At 34.9% G+C, this 12,769-nt stretch overlaps 1 protein-coding gene across 1 annotated transcript in view; it reads right to left on the bottom strand.

The window, feature by feature from the left end:
- Positions 1–12,769, bottom strand: part of Dhc98D (Dynein heavy chain at 89D) — a 202,085-nt gene that overhangs the window by 103,676 nt on the left and 85,640 nt on the right. Inside the window, exons 31-33 of the mRNA XM_073962972.1 lie at positions 2,502–2,708; positions 1,988–2,202; positions 1,621–1,816 (exon numbers count right to left, since the gene is read on the bottom strand). Of these exons, the coding sequence (XP_073819073.1) occupies positions 1,621–1,816; positions 1,988–2,202; positions 2,502–2,708 (618 nt within the window). The remainder of the gene's footprint in view (positions 1–1,620; positions 1,817–1,987; positions 2,203–2,501; positions 2,709–12,769) is intronic.

Here is a 12,769-nt window from a genome sequence, read left to right as displayed (position 1 = left end):
AATTTGAGTATTATCATGTTCATAACTCCACCACAGTTGACCATATGTATCACAAATTCCCCAAAATCGGCCTGGAAGAATGTTACTTCGACTATAAATAACGTAGAAAATTGTAATTCATATTTAACATAAGGGTGTACGATATCCGCAGCTTTTATAATGCTGCAGTATCTGCACTAGAAAAATCATAATTTCAAAAACTTAAAAGCCAATTGATAATTCCTTTTGCTGGTATGAAACCATGGTATTTGGTAGCGATCAGTAAATTTTGCAAGGCTGTCAGTGCGGTTTGTAAACATTACTCTCTATAATAGATAGTAATGATGAAGTTAAGCCAATGCGGGGAAACTCCAGACTTAAAGCAATCATATGATTGAATCTTCAACAATAACAAAACAAACAAAACTCGAAAAACTTATGATCACAAAATTGTTTTTTAATTGAAATTTTCTTTATTATTTTATTACTCTTATCAATTTACAGTGGTGCTATGCAATGTTAAGTCGGGGAAGTTGTGGTTTGTAGTAAGAAATTAGAAGGTGTAAATGTGCAATTTTCAAAATTAAACTTATAGTACGTTTATATATAACCGAATTTAGCAAACCCACTGGGTTTTATGTAAATATCAATTCCATTATATATACGTCAAACAAATCTTCATAAGGAAGGTTAACCCGACAAATCCCTTTAATATAAACTGCCTATTATAGTTGATGACATTGAACATATTTTTACAAAAAATATATTTATAATTCGTTTCCAAACTTCATTAAAAATTAATTCTGTGTAACTACTTTTTCTGTGATTTTTAATATTTTTACTATTAATTGATGTTGATTGTTCTTGTTTATTTAAATAAAGGGAAAGTCTCTAGTTTAAGATAAAAACAATTACAGCTGGCAGAGACATAAATTCGAAAAATTATTTTGAAAACCGATCAGATTTGGATATAGTTCCTATGTATATTTTTGCCCGATTTTAAGTATTTGGTGCACCAACTTCCAATTTTGATCAAACTTGGAATGTGTAATGAAATCTGCACTAGGAAAAATGTGAAAAATTATACTGAAATCGGTTCTGATTTGGATAAAGCTCCTATATATATGTTCGCCCGATTTGAGGTATTTCACTAAACGAAAATTCTTTCCTGTTTTGCAATTTGACAAATGTCATCGAATTCGGACTAGAGTTAAGTTTACCCAATTATTTTAAATATTTTTAGCTTTGGATATGGATCCCATATATATTTTCGTCCGATTTTAGGTTTTTTCCAAATTATTTCGAAAACTGTTTGGGTTTTGATAGAGCTCCGATTTCATGTATTTGACGTACCATACACAAAATTTGGCAAACAAACACATTGCACCACAATTTGGTCCAGAAGAAATGTCGCCAAATTATATTGAAGTCGTGGTGGTGTGGGGCATTATTTAGTCGGCCCTCCCGACTTTTATCCTTTCTTTACCGGTTTTTTTTATTTTTAATTTTTTATAAAAAGTCAAACTTTTCATAAGATTAATTTTTTTCTTTAAATCAAATATCAATAATTTTGGGTTACCGTTTGGCTATGTTTTTTGCTTTAATTTTAAGCACTTAGTATTCCTAGCGATTATTACTTACCCTACGATATGCCTTATCAATGTCATCGAATTTTTTAGCTTCTTCCGGTAGCTGAGAACGTATGTCTCCGCCAATGAAAATACCCTCCAAGTAGAGCCATTTACGTTGCACCAATAGCCACTCATCAATGATTTCCGATATAAGAGCTAAATTACGCTCCCATCGGTTCACCGTTTCAAGGAATGGTCCAATGAATCTGTAATCACAAATAAGAATATGGGAGTGAGAGAGAGTGTAAAAGAAGAACAAAAAAAGTTGTAAAAACATTTCTGCTTGTTGACTATTAACATTGTCCATTGGCCACATTTGTCCGTGCCAAACTGTCATTTTGTTATAAACACACTTCCACTGTTCCATTTTAACTTACGGTGAAGCACCCATAGACTGGAGATTCACTGAATTATCGTCGAGCACCTGAACAATTTCATCCACCGCTCCAAGTGTATAGCCACGTTCTTCGGTGCCTTTGTAATGTTTGTGCACTTTAAAGCTCATAGCGGCCCAAGTATCCTCAACAGCTTTAACGCCCTTTTCAATAGCCAATTCTTTGATGGCATTATCTAGGATTTGTTCAGCAATTTCCTATTGAAATGGAATGATAAGATGGGTAAGCGCAACAATGTCAGTGCAACATTTCATTGGGTAAAGCAAACAATCTGCAGGTGTCTTTCAATTTTTGTGTAATTGTTGAAATGTAGGTTTTTAGGGAAACAAGGAAGGGAAACAATAATTTTATTTAAAACTTTGTTATTTGACAACTATTGTATTGTGGCTCCCATTTCATCGAAATATATGCACATACTCGTATATCTAGATAAATTGTTGTGTCTTTAACAAAGATGAATTATTGAGTTGACACAGAGTTACCAGCCATTGCTTACCTGATATTTATGCAATTGCATTGCAAACATATTGTCGAGTGTGAAACGTTCTGGAGTCATATCGAAATACTGTCCAGTCTTTTCCATTAGCTGCATCCAATGACGTTCACGCAACGCTTCGTTTTTCAAGCTCACCATAAGCGGAACTGTGCCTTTGAATTGTTTCATTTGCAATTCCAGCATTTGTCCAACTGGCAATTGTCTCACCTGCAAACAAACGAACACATCTCTCAGCTTATGGTATGAAATATAGAAGTGTTGTTGCTGTTTTGATATAATGTGCTTTATTTGTGTTTGAATTAGGCCAATCAAAGCTAATTTTGTGATCAGTTGAAAGGCTTCTGCCATTGAGAATCGGCTATCATTCAATTTGGCAAAACTAAGTGCAATAAATTACGACAATAAATTTTAGCATAATACGCTTATCGTATAACAAGTTTCGTGCATTTATCAATTGTGTGTTCGGTTCGCAATGTTTAGCAATGGAAAACAGCAATAACTATTATTTAGGCACAATGCAAGTACATACACATATACATAAGTACATTATTTGTGCACATTTGTTTGTGATTTTGTTAACTGATCAAATAATTTTGTATTTCATATCCAAATTTGATGGATGGAAACATTATTTTTTGATGTGTTTTCATATCATTTTGTAGTGGTTTATCTTTTGGCGTAATCGATATACATATTTGATTGAAAATGCACGTCATATCAGCTGTTGTATATAGTATTGTGGATGATATTGCTGCACAAGCGAGGAACATGCAAAATAGCATAGGGCTTTTGATGATCGACATACACTCCAATTCATCTGAACAGAACCAACCAGTTCCGAATATAGATGTCGTTATATCGAACGTGGGAGAGAAATCGGTAGAAACAACTTATGCAGTCAAAATTTTAAACTGAATTGTGTTCAAAATATTCAGGACCACAACACAATTACAAAGAAGACAAATTATAAGTCCAAAACAGAGGAAATATGGTAAAAATAATTCCATTTACTGCCTTTTCAGTTAAAATATTAACCCTTTGTGGCCCGATGTTGCCTGTGGACAATTTTGTATGTTTGCTTGGAAACCACAAATCATATCGAAATAGGACGAAAGAAAATATTGTAGCTATGAAAATTCTCTACCAGATTGCATTGCCCTGCATTAACTGTATAGATTCCTTATAAAACAATGTCATACATGGTGCACTCTAACTAACTTTAAGTGAAAACCGGGAAGTTTTTAAGGATTTTAAAACAGCAACGTTCATAGATGAATAAATCCAAAAACAAGAAAAAAGGCAAAAAACTTTAAAATAAAACATTCAGCTGAGCCCGGCTGGGATTCGAACCTGGGTCGTCGCCAACTAACAGACAATGTTGCTGACGTCTTAGCGTTCTAAACCACAATCCACTTAAAAAATCTTTCGATTTGAAAGACATATATACAGTCTACGATGGAAAAAAGCTATCGACTGTAATATGAATGTAACATTGAAAAAATTGATTTCTGGAATAGAAGGGGGACAAATGAGTCGTCTTTGGAAATAAAAAAAAAAAAGCTGCAATTTGAACTTCACAAATGCAAAATTTGCAATCGTGGATGTATAAATAGGAGCTCCAAATGGCGAAAATTGTCTAGCAACAACAACACATTAATATGCCTGATGATGTTAGCCTAACCAGCTAACGAAACGATCGTCGCATAGTGGTTGATGTGTGTGTGTGTAGGACTTCGCTAGATATCAATTTTTCAATGTAATCTCCTTAGGTCATAAAAAAGCTCGATTAATTAAATTAATTAAATCTCACAAATAATGGCCTTCGCCCCTAAAAAAGGCAAAAAACTTTAAAAGAAAAAAAATCGCTGGAGGGATTTTTAAATAAATCGCGGTCAAAATTCACATTTTTATGTTTATTTTTGGTTTTCGCCATTTTTTCTTGGAAACCGCAAGTCGTATCGAAATGGGGCTAAAGAACAAGTTGTGAATGTGAAAATTCTCTAGAGGACTGGCCGTTATGATTTGTTCCTAGGTTTTACCATTTTTGAGATATAGAAGTTCAGTAGTGCGATTCTGTAACACATTTTTTGAGTTACCGACAATTGTCGTTACAAGTAAAATGCTTATATTTTCGGTAATTACCGATGTTTTTCGGTATGTTAGCGACGAATAAAAAGTAGTCGTAAAGTTATACCGATAGTCAGAGTGTTGTCAACTTTTATTTGAACTTTTCATTCATAATTTGGCGTTTTAATTTTACCGATTTTTGTCGGTAACTCAAAAAATGTGTTAGAGAATCGCACTACAGGTCACATTTTTAAGTTTTTATACCCTCAGCATTTATGCTAACGAGGGTATATACACTTTCATATATGAGGCAAAATGTGCCTCATCGAAATAATGGTTTTAGACCCCAAGTATTCTTCTTCTTTATTTGCTAATTCGATTTTCGAATGTAAGCGACCATACAATACAATACATATCGAGGTACATTTCATTTACTTATTTATATACATATTAAATTTGATATTATTTAGTACTATATATTTATAAATTATTAACAATTATCTCAAAAGTGTTTCTATTTCTTGCCGCATTTAGAAGGTTTGCCGAATTATTATATTTTGTCCATTCTTCTATGTTCTTTAGCCAGGTCATCTCTTTTCGGCCTCTGGTACGCCGACCTTCAACTGTTGCTTTCAGGATTTTTTGTAATAATCTATATTTTACATTTCTCATGATGTGTCCCAGATATGAGGTTTTTCGTTTTTTGATTGTAGCTATGAGTTCTCTTCTTTGATTCATTCTTGTTAATACTTCGGCATTTGTCACGTGCGCAGTCCATGGTATTTTTAAAACTCTGCGGTAGACCCACATTTCGAAGGCTTCCAATCGTCGTATATCAGCAGCTTTAATTGTCCACGTCTCCACGGCATACAGTAGAACTGACCAGATGTAGCATTTTATAAACCTTGCTTTTGTTTCGATGTTTATATCATGATTGACAAGGATTTTCTTATATTTAAAAAATGCATCTCTTGCCATCTCTATCCGACATCGTATTTCCTTCGAGCAATCCCATTGGTCATTAATAAGTACACCCAGGTATTTGAAGGTATGTACTCTCTCGACATATGCATTATTTATTTTTAATTTAGCTTCATTATGTTGATTTTTTTTACTAACAATCATTAGCTTTGTTTTGTTAGTATTAATTTTTAGTCCATATGATTCGCTACATAAGGTGAGTTGGGTTACTAATTTTTGTAGTCCTGATATACTATCAGCGATTATAGTAGTATCATCTGCATATCTAATGTTGTTTATAAAGGTGCCGTTTATTTGTATTCCTTCCCGGATATTTGTAGTGGATTCTTGGAAAATTCTCTCTGAGTATATATTAAATAGGAGTGGAGATAAAATACATCCTTGTCTGACTCCTCTCGATATTGATATCTCATCTGTCAGACTTCCATTGACATTTATCTGTGCAGTTTGCTGCCAGTATAAGTTTCTAATGCACCGGATTTCTTTATCATCAATTCCGATAGACACAAGTATCTCCATTAACTTATCGTGTTGCACTGTGTCAAACGCTTTCTCATAATCTATGAAGCACAAGAAAATGTCCTTGTGAACATCTCGGCATTTTTGTATTAGGACCTGGACACAAAGTAGAGCTTCTCTCGTCCCCATCCCTTCCTTAAAGCCAAATTGATTTGATCCCATAGCTTGTTCGCATTTTTGATATATTCTTTTGTGAATAATTCGTAGAAATATTTTTAGGGAGTGGCTCATTAAACTGATTAGGCGGTAGTCGCTACACTGTTTGGCGTGACTTTTTTTAGGAATCGCTATAAACGTTGATTTTAGCCAGTCTTGTGGGTAGAAGCCTGTATTGTATATGTGGTTCATCAAAATTGTCAAGAGATCAATGTTATTTTCGTCAATCATTTTTAGCAATTCAGCGGGAATTTCGTCTGGTCCCGTTGCTTTCCTGTTTTTCAGTGATGTTATAGCACTTTCAACCTCCATCTTCGTAATACTTGATCCAGTCAACGGTTCTGGTGTTTGGTCATTAAAACATGTTCTGTTATTATCAGTAAATAGATGTTGGATATACTCCTTCCAAATTACTTTCTTCTCTGATTCTTCAAACACTGCTTCATTTTTGTTGTTGTAAAGAATTGGCGAAATTGTTCTGCGATATATTCCTGCTGTCTCTTTCAGTTTTTTGTGCAAATTAAAATCGTCGTGCAAGCTTTGCAATTTTTCTATTTCCTGGCATTGGTTATTTAAATGTTTATTTTTTGCAGCTCGAATCTGTATTTGAATTTCTCGGTTCAATTCCCAATACTTTTCATAGTTCGAGTTTTTATATTGCCGTCTTTCGTTTAATAGTTCCTGAATTTCAGTTGTCATCCATTCTTTTGTTTTTGGTCTTACGAAATTTCCCAGCGTATTTTTTCCGATGTTATGTATAGTATTTTTGATTTTATCCCATATATTTTCCACATTTTCCCTATGGATGTCACTTAGTTCCGAATTAATAAGACTTTTTACATGTACTTTAGTGGCTGGATCGCCAAGTTTGCCAAGGTCAAGTTTTCGATGTTGTTTTTTCTTCAGCGGAGCCCTAATTTTGATGTATATATTGGCCATAAGGAGATTGTGGTCAGATGGTACGTCTGCTCCTGGATATGTAGATACTTTCGATACAGAAGTGGAGTAACGTTTGTTAACCAGAATGAAATCGATTTGGTTTCTTATTACGTTTCCAATGCTATCCTGGGGGGATTTCCAGGTGTAGAGTCTTCTAGCTGGTAGACAGAACATCGTGTTTGTTATCTTCATCTGGTATTCTTGGCAGAACTGTATGAGTCTGTCACCTTTCTCATTTCTTTCTCCCAATCCATATTGTCCAGTAACTCCTGTTACTGCCACTTTTCCTACTTTAGCGTTAAAGTCGCCTTGGATGATGGTTATTTCATGTTGTTTTGTCAGGTGTAGCAATTCTTCGATTTCACTGTAGAACGCCTCTATTTCTTCATTGCTTTTGTCCGACGTTGGAGCATAAACTTGAATAACATTGATGTTGAGAGGTTTCGCTTCAATTTTTATCATCATTGTTCTATCGGATTTTGGTACAAATCCTAAAACATTTTTAGCTATGCGGTCTGTTACAATTATTCCAACCCCATTCCTATGCGTTTTGTTGAGATTGCCTGAGTAAAACATTTTCGAGTTTTGCGATATAAATTCTCCGCAATCTGGCCACCACGTTTCGCTTATACCAAGTATATCAATGTGAAGTCTATTCATTTCGTTTAGAGTATTAGCTAGTTTTCCAGCTTCGTAAAGACTGCGTACATTCCATGTACCGATGTTAAGTTTTGATTTTGTTTTACCTCCGGGGATTCTTAGCACCCTTGTGATGCCGGAGACTAAGGGCCGTTTGTTTTTGTTTGTATTCATGATTGTATGGTTTTCTAGGGATAGTACTTCAGTGGTTTCCCGTTGCCTTCTGAAGGGTTTAGAATTTTCCTTTTCTGTATTCAGCCGCTCCTCCTGGAGTTCAGACGCTGTTTGTTGCCGCTCAATATGAGACAGACGCCGCTTTGATGTGATCAGTTCATTCGCCGCAGTTGTAGATAACACGCACCGTTGACTTCCCACGTTGTGGATTGTTCTTAGCTTCAGCGTTCACCATCGACCTTACCGACATGGGTGGCCCTACCAGTAGCTACGCTACCGCCGGTATCGCTCTTAGGATCTTCACGCTTACTAGACCTCCCCATCGCGCTTGAGATGACAATCCATCGAGGAGGGACCCCAAGTATGTTTGAAAGAAATGTGTTTCAGACAATTTGGAGTCTGGCAGGAGCGTACGATAACTCTAGAAAGGATGAACCGATTCGGTTCAAATTTTGGCTTTCGTGATATTTTGCCCAAACTTAGTCTAAGTTCGAAGAAGGGCTATATCGGTCCACTCCTTCCGGTACCTCCCACACAAAAGTTCGAAAATGTTCGGAACATTTTTGCGCACGATAACTCTTGAAGGGAGTAACCGATTTGATCCATACTTTGCACAACCTGAAACGCGTACCAGACTTACATAGATAAGCTTTCAATACTCAATTGGTCCACTCCTTCGGGTACCTCCCACACAAAATTTCGGAAAAGTTCAGTTTAGGACCATCTCTCGAATCGCTTTGATTTTTGTTTTAGCAAATTGTATTCACTGCCCCCAATACGACGGTACAAGTTTCATTAAGGGCAAGTCCATACTTCCTGAGAAAATAGCCCCAAAGTTGAAAAAACCCTATGACACCGTGTGGGGTGGTTGGAGCGCAAGATAACCCTAGAACGGATCGAACATTTAGCCTTAGTAATATTTTGTTCAAACATAGTTTAAGTTCGAAGATAAGCCATATCGGTACACTCCTTCAGGGTCCTCCCCCACAAAAGTTCAAAAATGTTCGGAAAAATTGTGTGCACGATAGCGGCCGAATTGGTCCATACTTTACACATCCTAATATATCTTCCTGATATAGATCAGGTTCAAATATGGACTATATTTTTCTACTCCATCCGGTACCTCCCACAAAAAATTTCGGATAAGTCCACTTTAAGACCTGATATCGAATCACTTTTATTATTGTTGAAGCAACTTGCATTCGCTGCCTCAATTACGATGGTAAAAGTTTTTTTCAGGAGCATGTCCATACTTCTTGAGCAAACAGCCCGAAGGGTGTAAAAAACCCCTATGGCACCATATGTAGTGGCTGGAGATCCACTTCCATAATGGTCAATGTCGATCCATTCCTTTTAGTATCTCCTCCGCAAAACTTTTGATCTTTAATTCTAATCAACATTTTTGTCGGTTCAAACGCCCAACATTTTTAAAACGCCCTAAATACATACGTTTTTTGGGGAAAAATTGTTTCAATATACACAGGCTGAGGATATATCTCTGTCGGAAAAGTTGGCTGATACTTTTTTACTTGTTTTGTTAGGTTTTCACGATTTTGCTTGGAAACCGCAAGTTCTTTCGAAATGGGTCTAGAGAAAATTTTATCGCTGTGAAATTTCTCTACAAGATTAGCTGTCGTAATTTTTTCCTAAATTGCACCATTTTTGAGATATATAAATTTAAGTTGGGAAATTGCAATCGTGACATTGTTTTATAAGGAGACGATACATTCAATACACTGTCCCAATTTGAACTTCTATATCTCAATAACGGTAAATCATACGGAAATATCATGAAGGTCAATCTGGTAGAGAATTTTCATAGCTACAATATTTTATTTGTCCCATTTCGATAGGATTTGGGGTTTCCTCCTAAAAATGTCAACTTGAATCGCGATTTATTTAAAAAGCGATTTTTTTTTAGTTTTTTGATTTTTCTCATCTATGAACTTTATAGTTTCAAAATCCGCAAAAACTTCCCAGGTGTAAGCACCTTCGATTTAAAATTAGTTCAAGAGCACCGTGTACAATTTACAGTTCCAATCAGTAGTTATAATTTTTTGAAAATTGGAAGTTGCCTGTGGGAAACATTGGGCCATTGTGATAATAAAGTGGTTACAGTAGTGGAAGTCGATAATGCTGATTAGTGATATTCAATTTTGTATTTATATTACTATTCGAATATTATACTTGAATTAAGAGGAGATTGACACATTTTTTTATCAATATACATACATATTACATATTTGGAATTTGTAAGATATCCATCGAATATCTGTTCAAATATCGATGATGATAATTTAATGTGTTAGATGAAGGTCAATATTATCAGCTTTAGATTCTGTACACAAAATAGAAAATATATTTCAAACGCTTCTACTCTGAAAAATGTCGATATGAGCATTTCAAATTATATGAACATTACCATATACGTCAAAATTTGGTAAGGCGTGAACTATATATGATAAATATAGACCAATTTTCCATTCCGTTTCCATAAATTTTTCCTCTAGAATTAAACAAACTCATCAGTTTATGCTTTTCCATATCATGAAAAACAAACTTGGTTAATTTCTATAACCACAATGGCCCAATGTTGCCCACAGGCAACATTTGGTAACTCCCGAACCACGAGGAATTGTTAAGATTTTGTTCGCAGACTATTATTTTTGCGACTATTAATCATAATAAATATGAAAAATATTTTTTTCTCTACGGAAAAAATGCGGCGTTCAAAGGGTTAATATTCTATCTGAGGGAAATGAATGAATTGGTTGGATATATTCCGATGAACCGGAGTGACTTATGTAGCTACCCACTAGAGCATCGTTTTCGGATATTTCTCGATAGTTTAGTAGATATTTTGTTCGAGAACGACACACGAAAATAAATTGGAAAACCATCGATTTCGAATATCGGTGATAATATTAGGTGTGTTCGTTTACTCAACATGTTCGTTTACTTCATGTAATCGGCTCAGGTCTTTTGCATTGTACTGTAGAGTAAACAACAACATCCAGTAACAATTTGTATAAATTTTGAGTAAACGAACACACACATATTATTAGCGAATGAATTGACGATAGATAGTGGCGAAAAACATTTTTGGTGGAGTTTCTTAATGGAGTTGGTGGAGTTTCTTAATGTCTTAATTGTCTTCTTTTTGGCAACCTACCCATATTTTGTCTTTATCAACATTTATTGTTTATATTATAAGTAGCATTTATATCGAAATTATTTGGAAGAAAAGAAATTGAAATTTTATACAAACTACATAAAATTATTTTTTAAAACAAAAAATAAAAAAATCCAAGGAAAAAAATGTTTCTCGAACTTTTGGCGAACAAAAGAAATACATTTGCCAAATGTTCAAAAATGATATCGTTTTCGAAACTTGTGGCGAACATTCGCAAAATATCAACAACTGGTATGTTGGGTATCAACACTTTCAGAGTATTTTCGCATTCACCTATATAAATGGGTTTAAATTTAATTGGGTTTGTGATACAATACAGATTAACTTTCATCTAAAAATAATTAAAAAATTAAGACTAATTATTGTACAATTTGAATCATAGAATTTGAAGAATATTTTTAAACTTGCACTTTTTGAGGTTAGGCAGGAAAGACTATAAGAAATATGATTGCTTCAATATAAGGACATGAAAGTGAGTAGTACCAAAATTAAAAACCTTGACAAGAATTATCGCGTGCCATTTTTGTTGGTGGCCGATAAGTAACATCTTCGAACTTCATAATATGCATAGTTTGGTCCAACACAGTATCCGGTTCGGTACATATGGTGACCGGGTCATTTTTACAGGAAATATGGATCTGAAAAACTTCGAGAACAGCTTCTTGCAAACAAATCGACTCCAATTTGGCTGAAACGGATTGCATCCATAAATAATTGGGGTTTGAAACCATTATGTCGATTTCATTCATTTCATTTTGTTGTATGAAATTGTATATACTCTCTTTAGCCTAAATGCTGATGGTATGAAAAGATACGACAAGAAAAACTTGAGAGTGAGAATCTCAAAGTGTACATCAGATAAGGGACCAGATTAAGGCAGCTATTCCAAACAAAGTTAGGTTGGGACAGTAAATAATATGTTTTAAAACCAAAGAAAAATGCAAAAAGTGAGAAAGTATCAGTCAGATGTGCCGACAGAGATACACACTCTGCCTCGAACCTAAAAAAATTTCTCAGCAAGTATGGATTCACACCGAAAAACGGTATCATCTTAACCAGGGCCGCTTACAAAACATGTTGCCAAAAATATAAAAGTAATCCCAGACGAGTCCTTAAATTGCACTCTTTCTTAACTTTGTGTGACAAATACTCGAATGAGTGGTCCGATGTAGTCAATATTCGGACAAAATTCGAGGATGTAAGTTAACGCCGACGGACTTTTTGGAGCTTTTGTGCCATTATCTTAGGAAGTATGGGTTTGCCCCCGAAATCGCAAGAAGAACTTTTTCGAAAACGTTTCAAAACAATCCGAGATGAGCTGTTAAACTGCACTTAACCCAATGTGTTGTTTGTTTGTTCCATCCTAATATCGAGCGGTACCATAATATGGGGACTATACCTATATGTGTACCCATGTTGAACATTTTTGGAAAGGAGGTATTTTGTTCTCTCAGAACTCAAAATGCAACATTACAGCCAAATCGGTTAAAAAGTTGGCTCAAATCATCAAAATACCGAAAATTAGACCGTACCTTTACATGGGGAGGCTACAAAGATTGTTCAAAGTGCTGATAAATAAACATTATAAAAACATTTTGCG

Source organism: Musca autumnalis, unplaced genomic scaffold (genome assembly GCF_047663935.1).
Source record: "Musca autumnalis isolate F117 unplaced genomic scaffold, ASM4766393v1 scaffold_1, whole genome shotgun sequence".
Taxonomy (NCBI): domain Eukaryota; kingdom Metazoa; phylum Arthropoda; class Insecta; order Diptera; family Muscidae; genus Musca; species Musca autumnalis.
This window is presented reverse-complemented; position numbering and strand designations above follow the sequence as displayed.